The sequence below is a fragment of the Colletotrichum aenigma genome (assembly GCF_013390185.1).
Source record: "Colletotrichum aenigma strain Cg56 chromosome Unknown KSG_Cg56_contig01, whole genome shotgun sequence".
Lineage (NCBI taxonomy): Eukaryota > Fungi > Ascomycota > Sordariomycetes > Glomerellales > Glomerellaceae > Colletotrichum > Colletotrichum aenigma.
The window spans coordinates 1851007-1878852 of NW_023500907.1; the positions used below are offsets into that span (position 1 = coordinate 1851007).

Genomic DNA, 27846 nt, shown 5'->3' on the forward strand with positions numbered 1-27846 from the left:
CAGGTCAAGTTCTCAGAGTGAAAGTGTAAGCTGTCGTCTTGCACCTACCCACCACAGCTCTGAGTGTCCGTGCACGGCCCAAAGACATTCATGCAATGCAAGCAATTGGAGCCCAGCAGCGAGCGATGGGCACACACAGCAGCTGTGGACAGCTTTCCTCCCCCCCAAGGCGGTACCAGAATTACGTACCTTACTGGCAGTAGGTAGGGATCGTCGGAACGGATCAAGTCCACCTCCATCACGCACTGGACCCAAGGTAAGCTCCAGGTCTGGACAGCGAAGCGCAGCGCGCAACCACCATCACCACCTGGCCCCAACTTCCCAAGCTTCGTCTTGCTGGAAACTACCCCTTTACCCCACGATCGCAACGAAACCAATTCTCCCCCCCAAAAAGCCTTCTTTTCCACAACAAGTTGGCTTGCGCCTGCAACCGCCGTCAAGATGTACATCCTAGGAAACTTTCTCTACAGTATGCGCACACATCCCTCCCCATCTCAGAGAGCTTGCGCTAACCACAATAACCCCCTCCAGTCGCTGTCCTCCTCATCAACGCCATCGCCGTCCTCTCCGAAGACCGCTTCCTCGCGCGCAGTACGCCCGTCCTCAATTTCCCCCTCCGTCTACCCTCATTGGAGTACAAGCGGATGCGCAAGACGAACGGTCCAGCTAATGACCTCCCGAAACAGTCAACCTGTCCCCGTCCTCCTACGACCCAGCTTTCGGTCAGAGCACCGATGCGAGTGTTAAGGCCAAGATCATCAACCTGATTGCCAGCGTGCGGACACTTATGAGAAGTACGTATAACATACCCGCCAGGCTACTTGGGAGCTTCGGGAGGCAAGATGCTGACGTCCCCCGCTTTACAGTACCGTTAATAGCGATCAACACCCTCATCATTTTCTACGAGCTCATCCTCGGATAGACGGATGAAGACCCGGCGGATCTGCTTATTCTTTGTGTATATCAAACGGCTTGGACCTTTCACAGCATGGCATCATCGTAACGAACTGGCGTTGGGGGTTGGCAGCGGGTGGTTTTGGTCATCGAAGGGGCATCACTGCCCAGGAAATTAAAAACAACACGGCGCGGCAATACAGTGTCATAATATTGAGAAGGGCAAATGCTTTGCAACCTTTATTCCTCGGAGACTGCCTCTTCAGAGAATTGCAGCTCTGGGTCTTGAATCTTTGATACCGTCTTGCGCTATCATACAGTTCGGCGTAGTTCGTCAAAAGCAACGCTCATGACTCCATCAACTGTGGCCTTGAACCTAGTCGCCCTCATTATGTGAAAAAGAATATTATCCAAGCTAACCGCACCATGCTCGGGTATCTGCTCGCGCCCAGAGTTTCCTCCGTTGGAGCCGTTCGTGGGGCTGGTCGCAGCCTACACCAGGGCAGGAAGCGATGTACTGTGTCCATCGTACACAACAGCTCCCTACCGACTCCTTTTTTGTGATATGTACTAATGAGAAACTGAAACCTTCAGGTGAGTCGTCAAACGATATTTAATGCGCCGCCTCATGACAGCAGGTTTCCGCTCTTCTTCCTGCCTAGATTGAAACTGAACCGCTCTCTCAACTCCTTGGGCTTGTCTGCGTGGTTTGCTGCGCCATCGGTGCCATTATGACCGTTCTCTGTCGGCCTCGGTGATTCAGGCTTATCCTTGTCCTTGCTGAGAAACCCGAAGCTCTTTCGAGTCATCGACTTGCTTGCCCGGCTAGACCTGTTGAGGAAGCTCGTCGTGCCAGAGGGTTCCTTCTTCTTCGGTTCTTGTTCTTCCGCAGTTTTCCTGCTTAATTCCAGAACCTGGCGCAGCTCGTCCTGTTCCTTTTGATAAGCTTCTCTCCGCCGGGCGTGACTCTCCCTTCGTTGCCTCTCTTCCTCTTTCGCCTTGTCCTTTTCAGCCTGCTTCCGGGCCTTCTCGGCAGCCTCTTGCTCCTTCTTCTCCCGCTTCTTTTCATCCTTTGATTTTTCGTTCTTGGCTGCCGTGTTAGATCTGGTGATGCCAACAGGTATCGCAGGAGCAGCGGGTGTGGGCGGTACTGGCGGAATCTCTGGTGCATCCACTTTACCGGGCGCAGTCTGAGCGTGAGAAAGCCCAGGCATCGGATCACGCTCTTCAATCGGGCTTACGGGTTGTGTAAACTGCTTGGAAAGGGGTGCAGTGCCGTTCGGAGTGCCGTTCGTACCGTTGACCTGGCCGTTTTCCTGTGCGACGTTTGCGGTTTCGTTCGCTATCTTGACCTCCTCCGCACCCTCAGCCTCCATCTCCGCCTGCACCTTTTCGAAGGTGGTTTCTTGATAGAAGAGAACATACGCGCAAGCCATGCCGGGCTTATCGCCAAAGAAGTTGCGAACGAAGTGCTTGTCGACCGGTTCCACCATCTCGTCGTCAAAAAGAACCCAACCACGGTCCTTGGTCTTGATGACTGAAACATAGTGGCCGTGATAGGCATTACCTCCGATGTGAACTACAACAGCGTACAGTTCGTACATTCGATCCGGGTCCTCAGCGTCATCGGTGGTGTTGAACATGCGTAGGTGGTAGGGATACACAACTCGGTGGAAAAGCTTCTGCAGCCGGCTGTAATCCTCGGTATACTTGAAGCGCTTTAGGTGCAACGCCAAGACCTTGGGCAAACGCTTAATCTTCATTCGCTTTTCAGCCTCCTGAAGACCGCCGCAATGATCGCAGTGAAACTTATTGCGCTCGCAGAGCATTTCCTCGGCAGAAAACTTGCGTAAACATGACGTTACTGATGAATGCTCATCCAAATCGATGGACAGGTCCAGAAATGTCTCGTCTCGTTGTGAGGCCGTCTCACAAGTCAGACACTTTGTTTCCGACGTCAAGACTCCCTCGAAAATGTCGTGAACCCATCCGGTTCCAGGAGAGCCCATGCCGTTGACAGGGCGATTGATGAGGCTCGTGGCACCAACAGCATTCTCCACTGACTGAACCAAGCCGTCCCTATTTTCAGCCTCTCGCTCCTGGATCCGCCTGGCGTTGGTCTCGACGTTGGATATGACGTCGTTCAAGACCAGACCGTAGAACTCGTGAGCGTCCTGATGCATGGAATTTCGAAACATTTCATTGTCTCTCTTGAAAATTTCGAGGAATCGCTGCGGGCTGAGCACACCCGTTCTGGTATTGCTCTCAATCAGGGCCTGGAAGATGTCTTTGAGCCCGGTGAAGGTGCATTCCTCCATGCCGTATGCTGAGGGGTTTTCCTGGGCCAACTCCAGAATCGGGCCCTTGATCATTGCCTGCTTCTTCTTGTACTCGGGCGAGTCAGGCTTGTCTTCGGGACGTGTGCCAGGAGCGCCTGGAGGGGGCATTCCTGCAGTTATAGCTTGTCTGCGCTTCATCGACTCCGAGGCACTCAAGCCTTTCTGCTTCGTGCCTGGGGTATTTGGGGGTTCTTTCGCGACTGGCGGACGGATGGTTACGTTGACCTTCGGTCGTGTTCCGTTGGGGGTATCGGTAGGCGACAAGGGCGGATACTTGACGACATGGTCTCGAAAGGATTCGGAGTAGAAGAGCGCTTGTACAATTGAGTTACAGTAGCTATACAAAGGTCAGCGAAAGGGCCGGGAGAAGCGACAAAGTGGCATACCAGGTATTGCCAAACTACACGATTGATCAGCATTCGTCGTCTCGGAAAAGCCGGTGCAGACACCGGTGGGGTTTGGAGGACTTACATTCTCGAGACCGAAGAACTTGTCGGTGCCATCTTCCCTCAATGGACCAGCATTCTGTAGCATCTTTTCCAAGGGGGTAAGCTCGGGAGCTGGCTCCTCCTTGCCGGCTTTTTTGCTGGGCGCATCTTTGGTCGCTGGGCTTGTGGTTGTCTAGAAAGCAGGCACTCTGTCAGCAACGGCGAAGTCGCGCAAAGGCCAGCATGTGAGAACGGGACGCGGCGGCGGAAAGGGCGCGGGCTGAATTCCAAGAGATTTGGTACGCACATTTCCCGCATTCTTCAGTTTGTTGAAGAAGCCCGCCATGTTGGCGACTTTTGTCGGAGGCTGGTTAGAGAGGGCGGCGAGCGAGATACGGGGTTGTCGGTGGGTTGTTCGCGCGAGACAAGCTCACGGGGGCCGGGCAGAGGAAACAAAGTCAAACATGCGATAGACAATTGGGCTCGGGTTGAATGATATGGCTATGAGTGAACTGCGGGGAGAGGTATATTGGAGGAATCGGGCGGATTCGAGCAGTGCGCGCGACTGTGGCGCAGAGTGGTAAGGGTCGCTCGGGGATTCGGCCGAAGAGTTGGTGGTCTGTGGAGGGACAAGAGAGGAAGAAGAGACGTCAGGGGAGATTGGATGCCAACGGTGGTGGAAGCATCTGCCTGGACAAAGAAAGATAGACCAAGCCGTGTTGGCAGCAAGTAGGGAAATCGTGAGGAAGGAAGAGAGAAATTGGCAATGCGGGAGATGGAGAAAGCAGCAATAACGGCGTACGCAGAAGTAGTTAGGTAGACTGGGTGTGAGAGGGATTTGGACTTGGGGACCTGGGGTTGGTGGTACCTGGTCTGGTCCGCAAGAGCAAGGAGGACGGAGGCGAGGTTGTGGGTTGGGGACACTAAGGTACCTCCTGTACCTACCTACTGACCCGACAGGACAGGATCGGGACAAGATTGGACAGGCAGTAATAGAGAGGGTGTGACAGTGTGTTGGAAGGCGAGGTGCCTTGGGTGCGGCGCAGAGGTGCGTAGGTAAAGGTAGGTAGGTACCAGGTAGGAACGGGCAGCACTGGACGGTGCCGCGGGACGGGCAATCAGCGACAGCCTCCCCAGCAGAAGCGGCAGGAAACCGACAGCGACGGCGACACACGGTGGAGAGGCTGGCAGACAGCGGCTGCGAACTGGTGCGGGTGGGAACCTAAGGATGGGCTAGAAGGTCACCCGCTGATGGAAGGTGCCTTAGGTAAGGCAGGCACACGCAGGTGGTGGTGATGGTGGTGGTGGTGGGGGGGGAGAAGGGACGGGGGGGAGGGCGAGGCACAGAGGAAGGTGCCCCACCAGGCAGTCCACAATCGACGGTGTCAGTGGAGGGAAGGTGGAGGCCGGTGGAAGGAATCGAAGGGTTGCAACGCACAGAAGGAGGCTAGTTCGTCCGCGAGTGCAGGGCTAGACAGGTCAGACAGGCCAGACATGGGGTTTCTGACCAGGGGGGCGGCATGGAGAGTCCTTTTTACGGCGTGTGCTTTTCCAGGTGAGTACCTGCTCCCCTTCTACGAATGGCCTACTAACTAGGTACAGAAACAGCGTGCGAGTACTTGTCCCGGCCGTCGTCATGAGAGCAAGCAGGAAGAGGGGCAGGAGGTTGGATACACTACCTACCTACGAATACAGATCTCTCCGCAGAGCTGGTGGCTGGTGGCATCGAAAGCTTACTTCTCGTCGACGTACTACGGTGAGTGCTGGCCATCTTGACATGGCAAGGCATGCGTGCCGCCAAGGCGCATACGTACATACAGCATACCTGCGAATACAAACATTGATCAGAATTACCTTCCGTTCCTAACCCGAGCGTTCGCCAGTCGGAACAGCAAGCCGTACCAGCCAGGCCAGCTGCAAAGCCCAGGGCACTGGGGTGCCTGGCAGCAGCTCGGGGGAGAGGGGAGGGAGGGACCAGCACATCATCACCTTGGGTACGAATACTCATTGGCCAGCCAGCCGAGGGCGACAGCAAGGGACCGACTACACTAACAGTTTACCGATAACGACTTCGCTGGAGAACCAGCACCGCATCAAAGGAAAGGTATCTATACCATTATTGGAGTGTCAGACGACGTTGTTTCTGACTGACTTCAGACCCAGGTGACTCAACTGTACCCGTCCTCCGGGAACTGCGACCTCTTCTTCCGTCCAGCTAAAACAGGCTACCTACGGACAAGAGTCCCAACGGGTCGCCCGCCATGTTATCTCCTCGTGGCCTGACCGACGGTGATCACGCCCTGTTGGAACAATGTTCTGCACGACACCGCCCGCGCCAGCGACGCATCATCCTCAAGCCCACGCATACGCGGCCTGGCCAGCCAGCGGCTGAAGAGACCGAGAGACAAGCTTCCATCTATGTTCCATCCCCAACCAGCGCCATCTAGCTCCCGTCTTGTGCACACCTCAAGTCCGAGTGGAAACTCACACCGAGCGTCGAGAGACGAAAGACAACCTACTGCTGATAGCTCCAGATGTACCGCTGGTGTGGTTCTCGCCCACCTTCCTGCTTACCAACACCCAGGCACGGAGCACTTACTAGCCTGACATGCGAGCACCCTGCCACCCTCTTTCTTCCTCCGCATTTTTACCCCCTCAACGCAGTCACCACCGCCCAGGTGTGCATCAGTCCCTGTCGGCTCGTCGAAACCCTGGCAGCGAGCGCCAGCAGCATCGTCTTTGGTCTCTGCAATCCATCCACCAGCACGCAGTACGTATCCCGCGCTGTTAGGACAGGTCCTACGCTGCCTATCTCCGGTCTACGCAAGTGGCCCCAACTGTGAGACGAGGGACCTCTCTCATCCGCGCCTGCAATTGATACCGAGAAACTACTCAAGATGTCCGTCTCTGCGACCGACCACAACCGCAGGAAATACAGCGGCCCCGTCTTTCGGGTCGGCTACCATTCGCCGCCTCCGTCTCCGACACGACGGACCGTTCAAGCGCTACCTCTGACTGGCTGGGCAACACAGCTACAGCCCATCGTCCATGGATGTCTCTTGTGTTGCCTCTGAGTCTGTCTCGCCTCGCCTCGCCTAAGCTTGTCAAATCCCCCCCTCCACACCCTCGCACTCACTTCCATCCATGCCGTGGCTCATGGGAGCCCGACACCAACATACCCTCTCCTACTTAACCGGAAGGAAGCTTGCTCTTATTAACCCCATTCAACCTACTTCCATCCATTGACGCTGGCTGATCTGCGTCTATCACTGTCTTTTCTTTGACTTCTTACGTCAACGGGCAGGTCACGGCCATGACCCCCAAGGCCTGACTACGGACGACTGTCCACCCTTCACTCTTCGCTATGACCTCTCCTAGGACCAGCAGTCCTTTGCTGCGTACGGCACAGCAACCCGCCGAAGCACGAAGCACCTCCTACGCTACGTGGGGGCCAGAAACGGTCGGCAAGCCTACTACAAAGAGAATCATCGAAAACAAACGGCCCTGGATCCACTAAGGGGACGCCATCCTGGCCTGTCTCTGGGTCGTGGGGTCATACCTGGAACTCTGCTGAACTCACCATCCAAACCCCAAAACACCGTCTATCAAGGATAACCGCGCTAATACGGCCATCGTTGTTGGTCAATCCGACTGCCATGCTGACTCGACTTTATCTCTCGCCTTCCGACGTTGGCTTCTCACTTCGTGCCCGCTGAATCTGCTACGCAGACACGCAGAGCGTAGAGTAAGGTGTCAGCTAGCCCTCTCCGTTGGAGCCAGCCCGCCCGCCTTGCACACGCCCGACTACTCAATCGGGCACGATGGCGTTCCCCTCGCTCTTCTATTTGGTGGGAAAAAACAACCGGTTGCTTTCACAACCCGTAGCATGCACACTATCACCAACCGACAGGTCAAGCCTAACATTCTAGCTGCCGACGTCCACTCCGCACTTCTCTCCACACCCCGGACAAAAAAGCCAACGCCCTGAGTCGTTGGTGTTGCAGGCCCCGATGTGAACGACGATCGATGAGACAGACATCGTCCAGGACGGGCACTCTGCGACTGCCGCTCGACACAAAAAGCAGTCACTGTGTGCTTGGCCAGCTAACCCCGATTCCACCGTTCTTTCGGTCGGGCTCCTGTCCTTCTCTTTCCCCGTTGCCCTTCGTGTGGGTTGCCGCCGCAGGCCGTGCGCCTGGCAACAGGGCATGGCATGGCATGGAATGGCACGCAGTGGCTTCTCGTTCTCACAGACGGAGACCCCTCTCAATGTGCAGTATTTCAGGGTTGCGAGTTGCAAAGTCGACGCAACGTAACGCAACCAAACCCGCCTTACCTGAAGATAGCAGATTCACTGCAACAACCGATGGTCGGCTCACACCAATGAGCTTCAGTTATTCCAAAACCAAACCCCCATCCCGGGGTGGTCAACCTGTCAGGTCAGGCCAGACCACACCATGACCCCCGGCCGTCCACTGGCTCTCCGCCCGGTTGGATCCCTTGGTGCGGTGCGGCCACCGCCAACGACATGTTGCATCGAGGTTGGCACGAAGAGACAAACTGCTCAACGCTACTGGTTCGATTTCGTCTCCAACTGCCCAAAGGCAACGCCGCTGTGACCCTCATCCACGCTGCTGGTCCCGAGCCCATTCGTTGGATTCACCTCCCGCACTTATTCGGCCCATCTTAAGGCATCCCTCCCGTCTTTTCCCATCTTTCGACACGCTGACTGCTTTTCACAACCCTCCAACAGTGGAGAGGGATGCCGTCGATCTGTTGATGCTCGCCTCCCCATGTCCTGGCATGTCCCTCCCACCAGGCCTGGGGAACGCTATTGTTGCCGGCTAGCATCCATGCGGGGGATATCCGCTCGCGAGCGCTCTCACGTTGCGAGCCCATTTCATCCCTACCAATCATTGGTGCTCTCCTCGGTGCCTCATGGTCGCATCCATGTCCGATCGAAACGGATTCATCATGGCTTGAACCCAGTAACTCTGTGGCAGACCGTCAGCTCCTCAACAACTCCGCGGCCAGACAAGTATCATCCATGGCCCAGCAATTTTTTGACCAATGCCCCGCGTCATTCTTACCGTTGGCGGCGGACAAACAAGGCAGATTTTACCGCAGGAGTCAATAAGAATAGACAGCCTTCGGGAAACGAGGACCGAGAGACAAACAGCCACCTTCCTCCGCCGTTCGGGCTATTCTCAGTGTGCCTCGCTCATGGCGCACCTTGGCTCCAAGCCAAACCTCCATACCCGCTCGACCAGTGTGCCCCAATCCAGCGACCGACAGTGGGCGCACCGCCTGGATCACCCGCACTCCTTCAACACACAACCTGCAGCATGCCCACGCCTGCTGGTAGGTTGGCGCCCTCCAGGCGCCTCCCTTGCCGGCCCGATTCCTACGAACTTCTGGAAGAAACGAACGTCATGCCATGCACCCTTCGGTGCAGTCTTCTCCACTCTTGAGACACTGTGCCATGACGAAATGCCTCCAGGCCGACTGTCCCCTCTGTCTTACAAACGTCCTTGGGATTGCCGAGTGAACTCAGACAGCCCTACACTTTGCCGTCGCGAAGGGAGCAGGTACCGGGTTCTGGAGGGTGCATCCTCTCGGGGGGGCAGAGGTATTGGCCGGTTTCCGTCCTTCCAGCACCGGGGACGCTGTGCACCTTAGTTCGGACGGATCTGTGGTGGAGGGTGAAGGGATGCCGCTCCGGCGTCGCCGGCAGTCGGAACCGCTCTACAATTGCACACCCATAACTACTACTGTGCAGCAACCCGCAGTAGTTGAATGTCCGCCGAAGCTAATGCATTCCGGTGCATCGTGCGATATTTTTGAATTTGATATATCGGCAAGTGATTTTTTTGTTTTAGTGAATCGACCGAGTTTTGTTTGCGGTTTCCCTTCCATAACTGAGCAACATGGAACGCACTTGGCCTCGAATCTTAACTTTGCCGGTTCGAATGGGCCAGAAATAGTACAGGTACGATTCGGGGTAAGTAATAATCGGTCATAAACCAGTGAGCGGTCAACTGGCAGTTTTCCAAGAAAGATACAGCCCGGTAAATGCGTTGCTAGTGTGCTCTAGGCTCAGCAAGCGATTCATGTCGCTGCATACGTCACCGGGAGTTTCTCGGGGTTGTTGATGGCTCAGATGGAGTTGTCAAAGTCTAGTGGATCCCATGAAAGACTCCCCCACAGCCAACAACCAAGTTGTCTGACTGACCGACTTTCAACTCCATACGAGCCTCTTGATGCTTGCGATGTGGCAGGCTGTCCGGGCGTGTTTGCCTGTGTTTCTTCAAATATGAGACGAGCCAGGTTTTTTGAATTGTAAACCTACAGCCCCATTGACTTAGAGACGTAGTTCAAACGCAACTAAGCTGAGAATGGTGACCTAAAAGACGAAATTCTGGCAATGCGATGAGTACAACCACGTACTTGCTTGTGATAATTATTGGTTGTGATGCAGGAGATATTGTTGACAGCAGTGAGGGAGGTGCTCAAGACAGCCGGGCTGCCCGAGGAAGAGGAAAACGACCAAGACGACGGCCACAACTGTAATGATAGAGACCGCCTAATCATATCACACTCAATCATAGAACAGTATTCATCGTGGGGTCAGGTGAGAAGAGGTATTTGAGAAGCAGCAGGACCGGGACAGAGGCAGCAAGACTTATCATAGATAGTGACGGGTATTGCTATGAGAATTTCGTACGATGAGGACCCTAAGGGCAAGGATACTCTTCACATAGAGGAAAACATAGATAAGTGAGAATCCGTAAATTCAGCAGTTTGCTAGCTATATGCCTAAATTGTGCTGTATACTGGCGCAATTCAGTTGTGACGTCTCGTGGAAGGAGCAACTGCGGTATTATAACGTCAAAGTCGCGACACAGGCCCGCTGGAGTAAGTGCTCCTTCCCTCACAGTCAACCTCACCTTCCAGATTCCGCAACAATGGGTGCGACCACCGTCGCAAGATAGCCTAGCGGTGGATTGTATGTCTGGTTTCGGCACAGCTCGAGGATTCGAGTTCTTAGGTGGCTCTACATATCTCCGGTGGCCGCCCATTGTTTTTTTTTCCCTTTCATGTCTGTTTTTTTTATTCTGAATAACGGCAAGTTCTCGGCATATGTATATACAGATACTCTTCTTCTTTCCCTCTCATGTTAAAGTAATCCAGCATGAAGACTATGCTCGTTGGGACCACTGGTGTTAACCCTGTTCTAATGTCTGCGGTAAGGTAGTATTCTGACCTTCCCCGTCGCAGTTTTGCGAAACCTACAACTTCACAATTATCCAATAAGGCCGCGTCTTTACTCGGAAACCCGCATTTGAAAGCACTCAAGACTAAAGAGTAGACGATTAGTCGGTTGTCAAAAGTCGACATACAACGGTTGAACCTATCTATGGACACGTATATTCAGGTCAACCGTAGCTTTTGTCAGCACGTCTTGTAAGGCATCTGTGGTGATGCCGACACTCACTTCACACAGTTATGAGATCTGCGGCAATCCATGTTAATAAATGATCGCCATTTACATCATGGCACGACTTTCGTACCAATGACAATTTAAAGCAAATATTTGCTCGACCGTAGAGAGTAATTAGCCAATAAAAGCTGGTATCAGACAAGCTGCATCTGCTATATTGATCCTTCGAGATAACCTGCCTGTTTACACCAGCGGGCTTGTTGATGAAACGACTAGTACGTCTGCTCGTCCACGAAGGTCTCGATGACCTCGGCAACCTTGCTATGCCCGTGTGCTCTGGCAACCTCTGCTGCCGTCCCGCTGGCCTTGAACGGGACCCTTACGTTTTTTGATTTGATACTCTTGTTGACCCCCAGCTCTAACAACCACCTCACCACTTCCATGTGTCCCCTTGCAGCTGCGTAGTGGAGTGCTGTGAAGCCCGCGGCTGCCCTTTTGGACGGCCCATACCCACAACCGAGCAAGAAGCTGGCGCATGTGATATGCCCGCCATAGCAGGCCCATAGGAAGGCGTTGGTCTCTTGGGGCGTTTTGTAGAATTTCTGGGCGCCGCGATCGAGTAGCAGGCGCATCATTGGCAACGAGCCCCCTCGAGCGGCAAACATGAGGGGTGAACCGCCATGTACCGTCTTCTCGTTGGGGTTTGCCCCGAGATCGAGCAATAGACGGGTCATGGGCAGATCGTCCGAGGTTATGCTGACGTGCAGTGGCGTACTCTTGTCGTTGGTCTTGGCGTTCATATCAGCAGACTTGGAAGCGAGCAGCCTTACAAAGTCCGGTCGCTTCTCCTTGACGGCAAGGTGAACCAGCGTTCTTCCTCTCTCGTCCGTCGGCGTCGGGCTGGCGCCGTGACCTACCAAGGCCCGCATGATATCAATGTCAACCGTGCCCTTCTGGCCGTCCTTCCCCAGAGGGTGCCAGGCTAGTTTGAGCGGTGTTCGGCTTTTAAGGTCCAGCAGGCCCGTGTCAGCTCCTCTGTCCAGTAAGTAGTGAACGACGGGGCTTGTTGAGTGTAAGACCGCGAGGTGCAACGGGCTGAACCCATCGTTGTTCAGGCTCTTCCAACTAGCGCCCCGTAACAGCAATGCCATGGCTGTTTCTATCCGTCCAGCTTTCAGAGCCGCATGTAGGGGAGTATCGCGGACGTTGTTCGAAACGTGAACATCAGCGCTGAGGGTGAGAAGTCTTTCGAGGATGGGCAAGGAGCCCTTGCGAGCGGCAATATGAACTGCGCGGTCTCCGCCTTCCAGGGCCACGTTGATGTCGCCATTTCGGGCCAACACGCTTTCAACACTGTCGAGCTGGCCGCCTTTGACGGCTTTCAGCAGATCCTCCGCGTAACCTGGATCGATCTCTCCGGATCTCATCGGAGTTGACGGTGGAATATTCCCCAACATCGATTTCACGTCCAGTGTCTGGCCCCTAATGTGATATTAGATGAGTGGCACGTTGCAGACTCAAACTCGTCTCTCGAAAGCACTCACGCATTGTACAAGCCGACAAAAGAGTTCATCATTAATCTCTGATTCCTGAGGCTTTCAAGTAGGTCCTTAAAATTTCCTTCATTGAGCACCCAATAAATTCCAAGCCGCGTTTTTGCGATAATATTGTCGTCTGCGTTGACGCTGAGTTTTCTAAGCTTCTTCTCCAAGAGTTTCAGCGTCGATTTGATGCCCTCCATAGTATCCCTGAAACTCTTCATCAGCAAAGCTTTACTGCCATTCGCACGATGCTGCATATTCGGATCCTTGTCAATGAGCGCCTGTAAAGTTACGCAGAGCAGCTCGGTCAAGTTGCGCTCGTACTTGAGCTGGGTGACATCCTGCCCCGCATTGGCGAACGTCTCAAGCAAGTCCTTCGTGATCCTGCAGAGTTCAAATACCGAAGCGACTGTGCCTAAGATCTCCATGCTGATGAGAGACAAGAAGGTGTAGTTTGGCTGGTTGCCGAGATGGGGTCGACTTGGCGATGGACCGGCGATGATATATGGCGATCTCTCCTTTCACCCCTCATTCTGCATGCTGTATCGTGGCCAATGGAAGGTTGCATGTCCCAAGCTGACATGCGCGCGCCGGGGCGGCCATCAGAAATACGGGCTATGTGATCCCATTCGTTGGTCTTGGCTGACGGGATAGCTTGAGTGGAACGTCACTCTCGGTGCTTACTCGACGCCTGTTGCTCGACGCCTCTTAATGCTGTAGCTGGTTCGCCATTGCTGGACAACCCAGCGAGCGGGTGAGTTGGCCGAATGAGACCGACCACACGGGGAAGTCAAGCTGGTGCTGAGTTCCATTGACGTGTGAAGAAACAGAAAGTTGGAAAGACATCGCACATAGTGTTGTTGGAGACATAGAATGCGAATGTCGAATTCTGGGATGCCTCATATGACGACATTGCTCTGGAGAGAACAGGCGGTATCCCTGCTTTCCTTCAAGGTTGATCATCAGACCTCTTTCCCGAGCGTAAAGTTCGCCAAGGATGGGAAGTGCGAACGGGCTCATGATGAGTTCGAGGGTAGAGCTTTCCATAGAGTTCGAATCACCGCTTGCTTGCTGGCGTCGAGATAAGGTGGCAGCAGCAGCATCCTTCGCGAAGGTACTAGCTTGCGTCTGTTCTTGCGACAATACCGAAGGGCTGGGCAAGACACGTTCGATGCGGGATGGTCTCCGGAGCTCTCACGAAATTCAGGTACGTAAACCAGGGTTTATCAGGGCAGGGGCCGGCTGTCATTCGCTGAGCTGCCATCTGACCCGTTGGTCGGTGTCTGTGTGGTACTCAGCACATGTGCAAGTACCGTCCCGCCGCGGGACGCGGCCAGTGAGTGTGTGTGCATGCCATGCTTGGCTGAAGGCTGATGTGCCCGATGGAAAGGATGAAGAAGGGACAGAAACATGGAAACGGTGCCTCCCACTCGCAAAGTGCCAGGGGCCAAGACGCTAAGACATCCCGCAGTCATCTGCAGGCGTGCGCCGCCTCGAGATAACCTTAGCTTGGGGGTCTGGAGTCACTGATAGTAGTAGGTGATCCGATGTAGGTACTTTGTACTCTTTCTCTCAGTCTGTCTCTATCTTATGATGTGACGACGAGCTGCCAGGAACAGATGCCTTATCTATATATAATATTACTGACGTACCTGTTTTCCTCCTGTCCCCTGGTCCAAAGCTTGTGATCCTGCAAAATAAAATATCGACCCGTCGCTCGAACTTTCTTTTCGGGACAAGATTTCTTCACCCCAAGCATCGCAGACTCACCTGCCAAGATCAAGTACCCCCGAAAGACAACTATCGCACCACATTTATCGCTCTACAACAGACCCATTCACAATGACGGCCGAAGTATCCCACGGACGCGGCGGAGCTGGAAACATCAACCCCGACGACACCCAGTACGTCGATGGCGAAGTCGTGAGGACCGGTCCTGAGGGTTCCCAGGGCCACGGAGCCTACAGCGCAGGCAGAGGAGGTACATCAGACATCCGTTTTCTTATCAGCGTCACCCCCAGCCCCCTGCGGCATCGGCGCGATGAGCTCACGAAGCCGACCCTCACCCCACCGCCTTTGTAATTGCGTCGCAAAGTCGCGCTCTTGAGAAACGCCGCTCATCGACTGACTGTATGCAAATCACAGGTGCCGGCAACATTGGCGACGCAGGCTCTGCGCCCGCCCCGCGCTCCGACAAGGACCTCGTCCCCGAGGAGGCCTACCGCCCCTCGACCGAGAACCAGGACTACCACGGCGGCCGCGGCGGCGCTGGCAACGCGCACAAGTCGATCGACCACGAGAAGAAGGCCGCCGCCCAGGCCCGCGCCGACGGCACTGCTGGCGTCAGCGTCGCCGACAAGCTCAAGGCCAAGATCCTTGCTCCTTTCCACAAGAAGTAAAATCTCATGGCATGGCGTGAGCGGGTGCAGATTGAAAATGATGCGAAAAGAATGCATGGCTGACAGAATGATGTGGATGTTTAATGTGGTGGCGGGATGCCTGGATTGGCACCAGACTGTTGTTGTGTGCTGTGCGTATGAGTGGCTTTTGGTTGGAAGTTGTTAACATACCCTTCACGATATCCCCATTTTCATAGATATGTTTCCTCTTGAGAACTTTGAATGATATCCTGCCGCTGGCTCGACTTACCGTGGCATCAAATTTCTCAATTGCGGGCTTTTGTAATGAGTCAATCAGCAAAATCCGGGTCAATGTCGCAATTTCTGTTGCGAAAATCATGTTCAACATCAGCAACTGAAACAGTGACCAAGAAAGCGCGTACAATTTGTCCTCTAGATCTAATCAGCACATCTCCTTAATATCGCAAACATCCCCCCTTTCTTCATGAATCGAGTACGACAGTAGGGACAAACATGCGAGGAATGATAAGAGTCATAGAGGCGATGACGATGACGAAGATGAAAATAATAACAACGACGACGACGATGAAGACGACAACAGTAATTTATAATGAATATCCTCAAGAAATAGTCGCTCTAGCACAGGGGAAACACAGGACCTCTTCTGGTTTACCCAGTCTTTCTTGCTCTCTTTTGACCCGGATAAAAAAAACACTATCCAAACACAACTTGTTTGTATTGGGTGTTCGAGAAGAGAAAAACACGTCAAGATACCAGCAGCTGTATTAGCCTCGTCTTACAAGGTCACCGAGAACAGTCACAAAAGTTCAATTCAAGCAATGTAGAAATCCAAAGTCATTTTGTGCACAGGGAATGTAGCTGCGCCAATAGAGGAATCAGGCAGGCTCAATTTAAAACACAACTGTGCCCGGAGAGCTGCGGCATCTGGCGTATATCCGACTTGACGCTCTGCAGGGATATGCTTTGAACGAAAGAAGATACGGACAGAAGCAGCATCAGATGAACGAACTCTATCTGTGCTTTGTATGTGCTCTCGGTTAAGTCAACACCGCACAACATGACAGACGCATGATGCGAAAAAAAAGGGCAAAAATAAAGAAGTCGACGAAGACAAGATTCGAACTTGCGCGGCCGAAGCCATTTGATTCCAATAGAGATTCGAGTCAAACTCCTTGACCACTCGGACACTTCGCCATGTTCTTGATCCATCTTATTGTGGAATAATACCCTAGGGGCGGGTGGAATGTGGTGTTGTGCCATCTTTCGTGTTCGTGTGTGGCGGCGGCGCGCTTTGAGGTCCCCACGTATGTTGCCGTAACAAGCCGCATCTCAAACGTGTTATTTCAATTTAGAAGAGAGCTTTAAGATTCGTTTAAAAACATCCATGCGTTGCAATGTTCATAATTCGTTCAACTTTTGGATTTCCTGCGTGTATCCTGCAAATGCTGTGAGAGTTCCGATGATATCCGGGGTGTGGGGAACATCGGCGCCGACGACATGGTCCGTGCATATCGATCCTGTCACAGGTCCGCAGACCGGATTGATGACGTAATTCGGTCATGCTTAGCAGAACATGAAAGTCTTAGAGCGAGAGAATCGGACTTTGTCGGCGTCGTTGAAACCGTCAAGCTTCCAACTTCACGAGCGAACTAGAGTTTAGTCGATCCAACAGACCGGAAACTGTTTTCTTGGCACATGGCCAGCGCTCGTTATGTCGGCTTTGTCTCTGCGATGACATTATTGAACAGAGAAATGGAAGCTTCAGAGTTTAGACCCAACGTCGGCCCGTTTCATCTCATTGCGGAGAGGCACCAGGGTAATTCTGGGTCCTGACGACAACAGACCCTTCCCCGGGTAACTTTAAAAGTTGAGGCGGTGAAGTCCGGAAAGTGGTCCCATCTGTGGCTTTGAGCGGACATGGAATTGTACGAAAAGGTCATGGCACAAATACATTTCGGATCTGACTGTAGTGTGACTGGCAAAACCATGTTCAAGCTGCGAGTGATTACAAAATAGTTTTCTTGGTTTGCGCGCGATTTGCGCTAAGTAGTCTTAACGCCAACCAGCTCGCATGCCGGTGATCGTCCTTCAGGGTCCAACGGGAGTTGAAGTGTGGTGGGCAGCGAAGCCAAGAGGGCGCGCAGATCGCGAAGGCACTTGCAGAATGTCCACCCCCGCAAGTCCCAGTACGGTTCGGATCGTCACGAAACTTTGCCGCAGTGTTGCCAGAGCCTAGAGGGCAGGTTGCAAGGCAGAGTTTGGATCGCATGGTTTTCGATGTAGTGAAATATGGTGCTGTGGGCATACCAACATCAGAGAATTTTAGAACAACAGCAAAGTCACACTGAGTCAGATAACTGCAGGTAGAGGTCCATCTCAATCAGCAGCGAAGCTAGCCCCTCCCAAAGCGGCAGCGGCTCTTTGCCAAGAGACGACTACTTGATCAGTTGCGATTTCGCCGCTCCTTGGTCATGCCAGAGCAGGTTTTTTTCATTGTGCAGGGCTTCTTGTTCATCATGAGAGGGTTTTCGATGCCTTCACAGCGGGTAAGCTACTATCTGATGCGTAGATACAACAAAAGATTTGCGGGATGAGAGAAAACGCTGTACGAGGGGAGATGAAAGTTTGGCCAATGTTCATCAGTTCGCCCTCTTGCGGTGAGGGTGGTGTCAATGGCAAAGTGCTAAACCAGGGTTGAGATGGATGGGAAAGTGTGGTGCAGGTAGATGCAGGCGAGCGGCGGCCAATGCCCAATCCAAAATCGAGTGCAACGCATATCCATCGACGCACGCTGAGCTTGGAATATCGGACGAATGAGGCCCCCGGTTCGTCTCACGATGGCTGTCGGCACCGCGTACCTTCTGACGATGACTGGAGCTCATTGCCTCATAGCGCCGCATGCTTGAAGCGTGGCAGCGGCGCTAGAAACATGAAGGACACCATTCATCGGCGATGATGCATTGGAAAGCACAACAATATCTGCGGTCGCATGTCCAGGAGATTGGGCAAAGGCGTTTTCAATGCGACCAGGGGGGCAGCTAGGTTCGGGGAAGGACGGCGTGATGGGAGGAAGGTGGAAAGGCGATGAATGGGACGGACAGTACAAGTAAGTAAGGTAGAGACGGTTGTGGAGGTGGAAAGAAAGAGGTGATGGCCTTGGCTCAAGCTTACTGCAGCACCTAGTTGTAGCTTGGGCTAATAACTTGCAACAGCGCAAGCGTATTCGTACGGCAGGCCTGGAAAGTCGGAGAAGGCATGGAGAAGTCTGGTCGTCCACTCCGGGGAAGACCATGGATTGACATTGACGTTGTCACCTTGGAGGTGGTCTTTGCCTCACGCGGTGTGGTTCCTTCCTTTGGCCGCCATATAACCAACCGCGCCGGCCCACAGTCGGGTCTCTTCAACCTGCCCAACGACTCCTTGACCTACTTGTCCTCCGACCTTCTCTTTTTTTTCTTCTTCTGCTTCTGTCGTTTTTCCTCCTTCTTGCAGGATTCGATCCAGATATCCATTGTCGCAGTCGCGGTGGCCTCATGTTGCTGTCCGCAAGGAATTCATTGCGTCGTCGTCACCCGCACCTTCGGTCTGTCACCTAACAGTCACCTGTCAGCTTCGTTGCACGATTCCTAAAGTCAAACCCTCCCATCTCCGGTTTTCCTCGAAACCAGTCCAGTCCACATGCCCTTTTCGGCAGGCTTCCTTTGCGAGACACCCCACTGAAGACAAAGACAACGACAACATCCGACCTGCCGCCCGTCCTCGACTTCTATTGGAACATCTTCAGCAGCACTCGCTTCCCTCCGACGGCAGCCTCCAGTCAGAACTTGGCCGGTGAGGTGCCGTGCAGCTACTGGAAATACGCCGAGTGGTCCGCCCACAGCAGCGAAGGCGCCCCCCTCGACACCTCTCAGCAGGACAGCAGTCCATCGGTCAAGCTCAAAGTGGTGGTGCCTAGCACTGTTGCGACGCCCCCAGTGCTAGGTACCTAGCCCAACGTGCATTCGCCAACCCCAACCCCCAATCTATCCGCATTGCTCGCCGTGCATTCCGCTGTCTGCCCACCTTGGCAAGGTACCTGGCGCGGGAACCTGGAGATTTGGCTGTTCCTGGTTGCCTCTGCAGCCTAAACTCGGACGGAAGTTCAGCCCTGGAGGTTGCGTGCTGCGACCGGAGTGAGACAGCCCGCCAAGTCAGCTGCTCCATCCAGTAAAGTTAAGCCTAGCCGCCCGTGTCAGTGCTGTGCTGTGCTGCTTGATTGCTTGTCACCCATGGCTCCCAGGCATGAGGAACACGCTCGCCCGCCGCCTGCACCAAGGTTATGGTCGCGCCTCTCGACCTTGTCCAAACGCTCCTTTCGCTCCTTCACCTCCGACTTTGAGGCTGACGACGAACGTTCCGACAGCGACTCAGACTACGACAGGATGAGTCCTGGAAGCAGCAGTGATGGCTTCTTCCACGGCCAAGGCCGATATCAGGGTGAAGATACCCGTCCCACCAGCCAGAAGGAGCTAAACGGCTGGTACGCCTACGCCTTTGCTGCCGAAACCTATGTTATTTGTGGTAAGCAATAGCTATCTTCCCCGCCTTGCATCTGACCATGTTCACGAACTGACATTTCTCAGCCATCGGTATGTTCAACCAGCTCGTAATAACACTGTCGCTTCCCCGACGGAAGACACGGAAACATGTCTACATCAATGCGCCCATCCAACACCTGACTCTGACGTTGCTGGTGCTGACAAGACCTGACTCACAGGCTCATTCATCCCGATTCTCCTCGAGACACTCGCTCGCGAAAATGGCGTCCTATTGTCGGACCGAACGACCCCTTGTGGCACGAGCGATTCCAAGAACAAGGCCGATGGACAATGTATCGTCTATGTGCTCGGGATGGAAATCAACACCGCGAGCTTCGCCATGTACACCTTCTCAATCAGCGTCTTGATCCAGGCTCTCCTGGTCGTGAGTATCAGCAGCGCTGCCGACCATGGCGACTCGAGGAAGAAGCTCTTGCTCACCTTCGCGTGGGTCGGTAGCTTCTCAGTTATGGCATACATCTTCGTCAACAAGAGCACATACGTACTCGGCGCGTTGCTGGCCATCATTTCAAACGCATCTTTTGGCGCATCATTCGTACTTCTGAACTCATTCCTCCCTCTTCTCGTGCGATACCATCCCGAGGTTTTGGCGTCCGCGACGGTGCACACACCAGATCTCGGTAACTCGGACATGGAGTCGCAGCCTTTAGATGGCACTCCCATCGATGAAGATTCGGCTGTTGGCGATGTAGAAGACTCCACCACCGCGTTGCTTGGAGAGAATGCCCATCACGGTCATCCTCTAGTAAGGAAAGCTACTCATGAGGAAATCACCTCGGTGGAGCTTCACCTTTCAACCCAGATATCTTCCAAGGGCATCGGAACCGGTTACATTGCCGGATTGTTTGTGCAATGCGTCGCTATTGTCATTTTAATTGCGATGCAGAACTCGACATGGTCGCAAAGGGTTGTGCTTTTTGTTGTTGGTGCCTGGTGGTATGTAACACCTCGTCTCTGTCGTCTTTATCGTCCGCATTGTTGGCCCTGATCATATGTTGTGTATAACCGGAGCTGACTTTCAACGAACAGGACAATCTTTACTATTCCGGCCGCCATGTGGCTGCGCCCGAGACCGGGCCCACCAATGCCCATCGACTCCGGCTCGGGTAAGGGCGCTCGTGCTTGGTTGAGCTACACCAAGAACGCCTGGAGCTCTCTCTTCAGGACAGTTCAGCTTGCTCGACGCCTCAGGGACATCATGCTGTTCATTGTTGCCTGGTTCTTCCTCTCAGATGCCGTGGCAACGACGTCATCCACAGCGATTCTCTTCGCCAAGACCCAGCTTCACATGAAGCCTTGGGCATTGGGGATGATCAATGTTATATCCACTACGTTCGGGGTCATCGGAGCATTTAGTTGGGCCTTCATCTCGCGCAAGCTCAATCTCAAGCCCCACCAGACGATTTTGGTCTGCATCGGCCTCTTCGAGCTCATTCCGATTTACGGACTTCTCGGCTACATTCCGTTTGTGCGGAACTGGGGCGTGGGCGGACTGCAACAGCCTTGGGAGATGTATCCCTTGGCCGCGGTGTATGGGCTTGTGCTAGCAGGCGTGTCGAGCTTTTGCAGATCAGTCTACGGCGAGCTTATTCCTCCCGGTTCCGAAGCGGCTTTCTATGCTTTATACGCCATCACGGACAAGGGCTCGAGTGTGTTTGGGCCGGCGATCGTGGGAGCCATCATCGATGGATCAGGAGATATCCGACCAGCGTTCTGGTTTTTGGCGGCTCTGGTAGCGATTCCGGCGCCCCTCATCTGGAGCGTCAACGTTGAGAGAGGCAAGCGTGAGGGCGAAAGGCTTGCGGAGACGATCGAGGGGTTTGAGAGCCAGCACAGAGGAGTTGAAAGTGAGACTGAGAGCGAGGACCGGCCCATTCTCAGCGCATACGATGATGAAGAAGAAGATGAGCATGATCGGACCAGACGGTAGCATACGGGCGCATTGCATAGCACGGCGTTATGAGGGCTGCCAGCCATGTTTGTTATCCTTCACTCGGTTTCTGGCTTGCGGTTCAGAAAAGTGCATACGCCTAGGGTAGATATGATTCAACACAGCGTTTCATGACCTTTGATGGTGTCGCCTTGTCGTTGGCGGCGCTGTATTGTTTGCGCCCTCACAGCGAATCAAGTGTAAGAGAAATAATACCAGAAGGTGCATTGACTTTTGCCGGCGCATTCAGCGGAGAATTGTCAATGGCTCCCGTGGCAGGTGCGGATGTCATGTTGCAATTGTATGTGCTTACGTGAGGTAGTGCTGCTAACTCCGAAGAGATCACGTGATGCGCCTTCAGAAAATCTCAGGTGGCTGTGATTACCTACTCGACGCGCCGTTCCTCGACCCGGATCGCCAGCTCCTGTCCTCGACCTGCGATTTTTCCAACTTTGCGCATCGTGGCCATCATTGGTCGTTGATACCTGGCCTGTATCATATCCAGGCCTGCCAGAGCCATCGTACACTTGTCATAGTGTCTTCGCAAGCTCGACCGGGACGGCGCGCTTGCCACTCGGCCTCATCTACCCCGGTCAACAGGCGACCCATTTTCTTCCAGCCACCCCGTCCTCCTTCCCTTCCGTCGCGACAACTCATCGACCATCTATCACCGTTTCAATCGTTTCAAACACCTTCGAACCACGCTATCCGACGCCGCTCATCATCTCTGCGCGATACCCGAACCCAAGTCCGGTTTGCGACCTCGGACCTGCACCATGTCGTCCTCCGCGCGCAAACGTCCTCGCGCCGAGGTCGAGGAAAACAAGGCCGAGTGCCCCTTCAGCATCACCTACGCCGAACCCGACACCAAGGCACAAAAGAAATCCAAAAAGAGAAGGAAGCAGGAGCCAGACGAGGATGACGCCAAGAAGAGCTCGAAGCAACTCTCTCCCTTCTCCCCGTCCGGCGACTTCAATGGCAAGAGCGCTAATGACGTTCTGGACCTGGAGTACAACGTTGTTCCTCAGAAGAAGTGGTTGGAAATGACCAGGTACAACAGCTTTGTTCGTAAGTTTCCACCGTTTGCTCCCTGTGATGGTCGTGCGCTCACACTGACGGGCGCAGTCAATGGGACAAAGTACTTCAGCGAGGGTTTCATCTACGTCGCAAACGATCAAACTGTCCAGCGCCAGAAGGCTGCGGTAGATGGATCTGCTGACGGCGATGCCGAAAAGGCTTTCAAGAGATCAAAGTCCGAGGATGACTGGGTGGCACGTATTTTGGAGATTCGCGCCAGCGACGAGCACCACGTCTATGCACGAATTTACTGGATGTACTGGCCGGAGGAGCTTCCTGAAGGAACCATGGAGGGAAAGAAGTATACCGGTGGTCGCCAGCCGTACCACGGTCACAACGAGTTGATTGCCTCCAATCACAGTAAGTCGCATGCATTGGGATGAAGCCGTGGTGTGGGTGCTGATTTGAAGTAGTGGACATCATCAACGTTGTCAGCGTGACGCTCCCTGCGAATGTCAAGCAATGGATAGAGGAAAACGATGACGAAATACAGGAGGCCCTTTACTGGCGCCAGGCCTTTGACTGTCGAACCCAACAACTTTCTGTAGGTATCTGATCGCATCGTTGCGCTGATCACAGCAAAACTAACTTTGCGCAGTCCGTTGAACGTACCTGCAAATGCCGACAACCTGCGAACCCGGACAAGACCCTTATCGGATGCTCCAACAAGGAGTGCGGCAAGTGGCTGCACGAGCATTGCCTTCGGGAGGATGCCCTGACGCGAACGTACGAACGACTTGGAAGGGACAAGCCCCACTTCGCCGCCAAGCCCCCGACCGAAGGAACTGCTTCCGTTGCGGAGAGCGACATCGAGAAAGAAGTGAAGGAGGAGAAGAAGATGGAAGATGGCGTCAACATTCCCCTGAGCCCCACGGAAAGCGGTGCCGAAGTCAAGCAAACAATCGATGCAAAGCCTAGCGACGCTCCCGAAGAGCCGAACGGCCAGTCAGTCACCGAGGGTACCCCTGCCATTCAGGACGAGCGTGTCTCGCAACAGCCCACGACTCCCGCCACGCCTTCTGCGCTCGAAGCCCCTTTGGCGTGCCGAAAGGCTAGATCCGGGAAGAAGAGAGTTGCGGCATCAGACACGAAGGCCTACGAAGGGCTCTTTGAGGCGAAGATTTTGATGGACATGAACCCCCCGAAGATTGAGATCAGGGACCTTCGCGAGAACGTCACTGAAGGCGACAAGGTGTGGACGGAGCCATTGCTCTGCGTCGTTTGCAGTGTTGAAATCAGCTGAACAAGTGGCTACGAACGGCCCGGCAACTCTTGAGCCCTGACCGAGGGCAACATTTTCTTTTTGGACGCGACTGTGGGGTTCCCAACTTTACTTCTCGCTATATTTATTCCAGCAAGCACTGCGTAACCGGCATTCTCCAATGGGCCCTGCAGTACTCTTAGCTGTTACGATTCGAACATGACCAGGACAGCCTTTCGAGTCATGAGAAAGGCTGGTTTGAAGGGAGCCACGCATAGGGGGGCGCGGGAAAGAGAGCGACTGGTGCGAGACAGGTTACTTTGGTGTGGTTGGGCCTCTGTTTATCTTCGCGAGGCGTTGGCGAATACGGATTTTTCGCAATAGTGAGGTTGGAAAGAACATGTTAAGGTAGTAGATCTAGTGAGGAGGTTGAGTCCAAAAAAGGGGACGAAAAGGAGCGCAAGGCCAGCAGAATGGCAGTTCGGAGACAGAGTCTACGAGCAGTTTCCTAGAGCTTACATGGTTTGGTCTATGTTTCTTTCCTAAGTCGAATATCGACGAGCGCTTTTTGTTTGGGGACGAATGAATACAAAGGACGCTTTAAATATTGTAAAACTCACGATGCGAGGTGCCACGAACAACATGCATGCTTTGCGGTACGGTTTGCTCTGGCAAGCTGTGTTGAGCTCTCTGACTTGCTTGGTCCTGCCATGACGTGCCGCTCGATGGTAGCTCCGTACCTCACCACTAACTACCCTAAGGAACTGGTCGGTGCTTTGAGAGCTCACATTGAGTGGTGGGGTTCTTCCCCAGGGGCTGCTGATGACCGCCCTACCCCGCCGGGTCCGTTCCGCCAACACTCCCACCCCTCGAACATCCAATCCATCGACAACGCATCCCATCACCGCCGAAGCTTCTGAAAACTCTCGCCTCACCGATCCAGACATAAACACACACAGCGCCACAATGGCCGCCGTCGACCCTTTCGACTCGGCGCTGTAAGCACCGGCCCCCAACCCATCGTCTCCCATGTCACTAACCCGAGCCCGCCTCCAGCGACCTCCTCCGCCGTCTGAACCCGAAACACACGACCGACCACCTCAATGCCATCATCTCCCTCGCCCCAGATCTGACCGAAGACCTACTCTCATCCGTAGATCAGCCCCTGACCGTCAAGCGGTGCAAGCAGACGGGCCGCGACTACCTTCTTTGCGACTACAACCGTGACGGCGACAGCTACCGCTCGCCATGGAGCAACCAATTCGACCCGCCTCTGGATGAGAGCGGCGTCGGTGGTGTCGGTGCCGGTGGCAGCGAGGGTGCTGGCGAGGGTGCTATCCCTAGCGAGCGTGTCCGCAAGATGGAGATCAAGGCCAACGAGGCGTTTGACGTCTACCGGGATCTCTACTACGAGGGCGGTGTGAGCAGTGTCTACTTCTGGAACCTGGACGATGGATTTGCCGGCGTTGTTCTGCTCAAGAAGTGTACGTCTCTGCCCTGCTGGGCCCGGCCATGAAGACACTACGTGAAAAAGCGCTGACAATGCAACAGCCGCGACACCTGGTGGCAGTGCCGAGGGTGTCTGGGACTCGATCCACGTCTTCGAGGCCATCGAGCGTGGCCGCACCACACAGTACAAGCTTACCTCGACCGTGATTCTCTCCCTGTCGACTTCGGCAGCCTCTTTGGGCGACATGGACCTGAGCGGCAACATGACGAGACAGGTAGAGCAGGAGCTGCCGGTTGATGGCGACGAGAGCCACATTGCCAACGTCGGCCGCCTGGTTGAGGATATGGAACTCAAGATGCGCAACCTGCTGCAGGAGGTCTACTTTGGCAAGGCCAAGGACGTCGTCGGCGACCTGCGGAGCATCGGCAGCCTTAGCGAGGGGGCGAGGGACCGCGCGGCGCAGAGGGAGATCATTGGCAGCATGCAGAGGTGATCTGATTCTTAGATGCAAGCATTGTTGCGCTGTGTGCGTTGTTTCGGAAGTTATCAGAGAGGAATGATAAAAAAGAAGATTATGGTGTTACGGCTGGACATGGTGATTATCGAGAGATCGGGTCGTACTGTTTCAAGCCGCCTGCTCCCCCCCCCTTGTCTTAGATCAGATCTCTTCATGCATCGAGGCGTCGGGATCGTGGGGTCCCAGATAGATGAGGGCTTGCCCGCCTTGTCTTGGCCCATATCCTCTTTGGAGTAGGGAGCGTCATTGCCTCGCAGGACCAGAGCGGGATGCGCGTCTGGGCCTATGGCAATATCAAAGCTGACGAGTGGCTGAGAAGCACTCCGTGTAACTTTTCAATTTGGGATGTCGTCCCGTGTTCCTGGGAAGCTTGTTTCTTGTCTTGCAACTTGTTTCCCCTTCCCGTCTTTCACAGTCTGAGTCAAAAAAGTACCAAAACCCAACTTGGACAACTCAAAGAGGTAAAGCCAGGTGGAAATGACATGTCGTGCAACTCGTTGAATCGCGGTCTCTCATCTATCCAGGCCCAGGCCCAGGCCCCAGCCCCGGTGAGAGCGGTGTGATGCCCACCAGCTAGATTAAAAAAATCGCGGTGGAGGCCTTTTTTCATCGCAGTGGAGGAGGTCCTTTCTGGATCCAAAGCGATTGGCCTCCAGTTCTCCGTGAGGCTCTTCCCGTAGCGTCACCTTCCCGATCTGGAAGGCGAGAGGTTCCTCTCCTCTCTCAATGATGTATGTTCCAACTTCATCTCGCTAACAGGTACTTTTTCCCTGTGCTTTGCAGAGGGAGGGGACAGGTTGCCGAGTCAAGCTCGCCCTGGCCGAACTGCGGAATTGAGTCGCTGAAAGTTGGAAGTGGAACTTGCGTACTCGATAAGAACAATATCCCTACAGACGAAGTTGTCGCAATACCTAGTAGAGAACTGATTATGCCCTAAGACCCTTTCTGGTCCGCATAGATTTCCATCTCTTCCATTCGACTGACAATTTTCCGAAGAGGTTTGATCTTGCAAGAGACTCAAGATAAACCTCGCAACCGCATTGTCCCAAATTGTGGGATACCGGCTGTTTACTTTTTGAACTTGGGCGCGCCGCAAGTTTCAACTCAGACGACAGCCTCGTTTTCGCACGCGCGTGTGTGTGAACACGTCATCGCGGCGGCACTTGCATACTTATAGAAGCAGCAGTCATTAACCTAAATCGTTTGGTCTGAAAACAGTCAAGATTACCGCGGATTTCTAGGGGAAGAACGGAATTGTAATAGCCCGGTAGCCTCATCGTAGCACAACCGAACTGCCCATTACTCGTTCTTTATGGAGCAAGACTTGGCTAGTGAGCCGCTGCACATCATCAACGCAAGTCAGAAGTGCCATACGTAAGGTTGAGCCGACCCCCCTGCTTCGGGTATATCCAGTATGCATTCCGCGCACACATCCTCAAGGCGCGGCTGGGATGAGAACAGCGGCCATTGCGAGATTGCCGAGTCCAAGACGGGGATTGGTACGTCCAAAAGCGAGAATTACAACGAAAAGGTTGACCAAACGATGGAATATAGTGAACGGTGACTATGTGGGTAACCTTATGCCATGACCGAGTCAACTGTAGATCTGTTGGAAAGTCTGACCAACAGGTATCATCCTCTGTCGGCTGTTTGTTGTTCTGAAGCTCAAGAAGTAGTTCAATGCTAGGCCTCATAGTACTAGCCGACTTGGAGGGTATATTGATTAGTATGTCGCAGTTGTGTTGCAGTCAACAGCTGATGCCCAACAAACCTTGATGCGACCTACTCTGGCGGTTGAGGCGTTGGAGTGCTGGCAAGTGTTCATTGTAGGCGGGGACATGCGAGGCATTCGGCCCGCTGTCCGCGCAGAGTTGATTAAGTCGAGGGTTGCTGCAGCGAGTTGAAGAGCAGATCTGTTTGGCTGAGTGGGTCTTTGGTTGTGATTGACACCGGAAATTTTGCTCGATCAATAGTCAGTCGGCTCTGGATCTTGGGCCGAATGCGTGTTAGCTTCAACGTGTAGGCGCTGGCTTTGGCTCTGTTTCTGTT

At 54.0% G+C, this 27846-nt stretch overlaps 7 protein-coding genes across 7 annotated transcripts; 5 read left to right on the plus strand and 2 right to left on the minus strand.

Moving 5' to 3' along the window:
* Nucleotides 1-441: 441 nt before the first annotated feature.
* YOS1-1 (Protein transport protein YOS1) lies at nt 442-922 on the plus strand (the record flags this gene model as incomplete). Its single annotated transcript, XM_037315747.1, has 4 exons — nt 442-469; nt 532-591; nt 687-794; nt 867-922. 4 exons carry the CDS (start codon nt 442-444, stop codon nt 920-922), a joined length of 252 nt encoding a protein of 83 aa, XP_037184840.1.
* Nucleotides 923-1520: 598 nt separating this feature from the next.
* creB (putative ubiquitin carboxyl-terminal hydrolase creB) lies at nt 1521-4007 on the minus strand (the record flags this gene model as incomplete). Its single annotated transcript, XM_037315748.1, has 4 exons — nt 1521-3570; nt 3620-3633; nt 3705-3854; nt 3969-4007. The coding sequence occupies 4 exons, from the start codon at nt 4005-4007 to the stop codon at nt 1521-1523; spliced, it is 2253 nt and encodes a 750-aa protein (XP_037184839.1).
* A 7367-nt stretch (nt 4008-11374) lies between these two features.
* Nucleotides 11375-13071, minus strand: ANK1-3 (Ankyrin-1; the record flags this gene model as incomplete). The annotated part of the gene is made up of 2 exons (XM_037315749.1): nt 11375-12584; nt 12647-13071. The coding sequence occupies 2 exons, from the start codon at nt 13069-13071 to the stop codon at nt 11375-11377; spliced, it is 1635 nt and encodes a 544-aa protein (XP_037184838.1).
* A 1414-nt stretch (nt 13072-14485) lies between these two features.
* CGCA056_v000489 (uncharacterized protein) lies at nt 14486-15042 on the plus strand (the record flags this gene model as incomplete). Its single annotated transcript, XM_037315750.1, has 2 exons — nt 14486-14624; nt 14789-15042. 2 exons carry the CDS (start codon nt 14486-14488, stop codon nt 15040-15042), a joined length of 393 nt encoding a protein of 130 aa, XP_037184837.1.
* Nucleotides 15043-19292: 4250 nt separating this feature from the next.
* Nucleotides 19293-21552, plus strand: ATG22 (Autophagy-related protein 22; the record flags this gene model as incomplete). The annotated part of the gene is made up of 4 exons (XM_037315751.1): nt 19293-19584; nt 19647-19652; nt 19781-20558; nt 20652-21552. 4 exons carry the CDS (start codon nt 19293-19295, stop codon nt 21550-21552), a joined length of 1977 nt encoding a protein of 658 aa, XP_037185922.1.
* A 776-nt stretch (nt 21553-22328) lies between these two features.
* SHL (Chromatin remodeling protein SHL) lies at nt 22329-23872 on the plus strand (the record flags this gene model as incomplete). The annotated part of the gene is made up of 4 exons (XM_037315752.1): nt 22329-22620; nt 22678-22989; nt 23043-23173; nt 23228-23872. The coding sequence occupies 4 exons, from the start codon at nt 22329-22331 to the stop codon at nt 23870-23872; spliced, it is 1380 nt and encodes a 459-aa protein (XP_037185923.1).
* Nucleotides 23873-24796: 924 nt separating this feature from the next.
* Nucleotides 24797-25773, plus strand: CAP2 (F-actin-capping protein subunit beta; the record flags this gene model as incomplete). Its single annotated transcript, XM_037315753.1, has 3 exons — nt 24797-24828; nt 24887-25314; nt 25382-25773. The coding sequence occupies 3 exons, from the start codon at nt 24797-24799 to the stop codon at nt 25771-25773; spliced, it is 852 nt and encodes a 283-aa protein (XP_037185924.1).
* Between the last annotated feature and the right edge of the window lie 2073 nt (nt 25774-27846).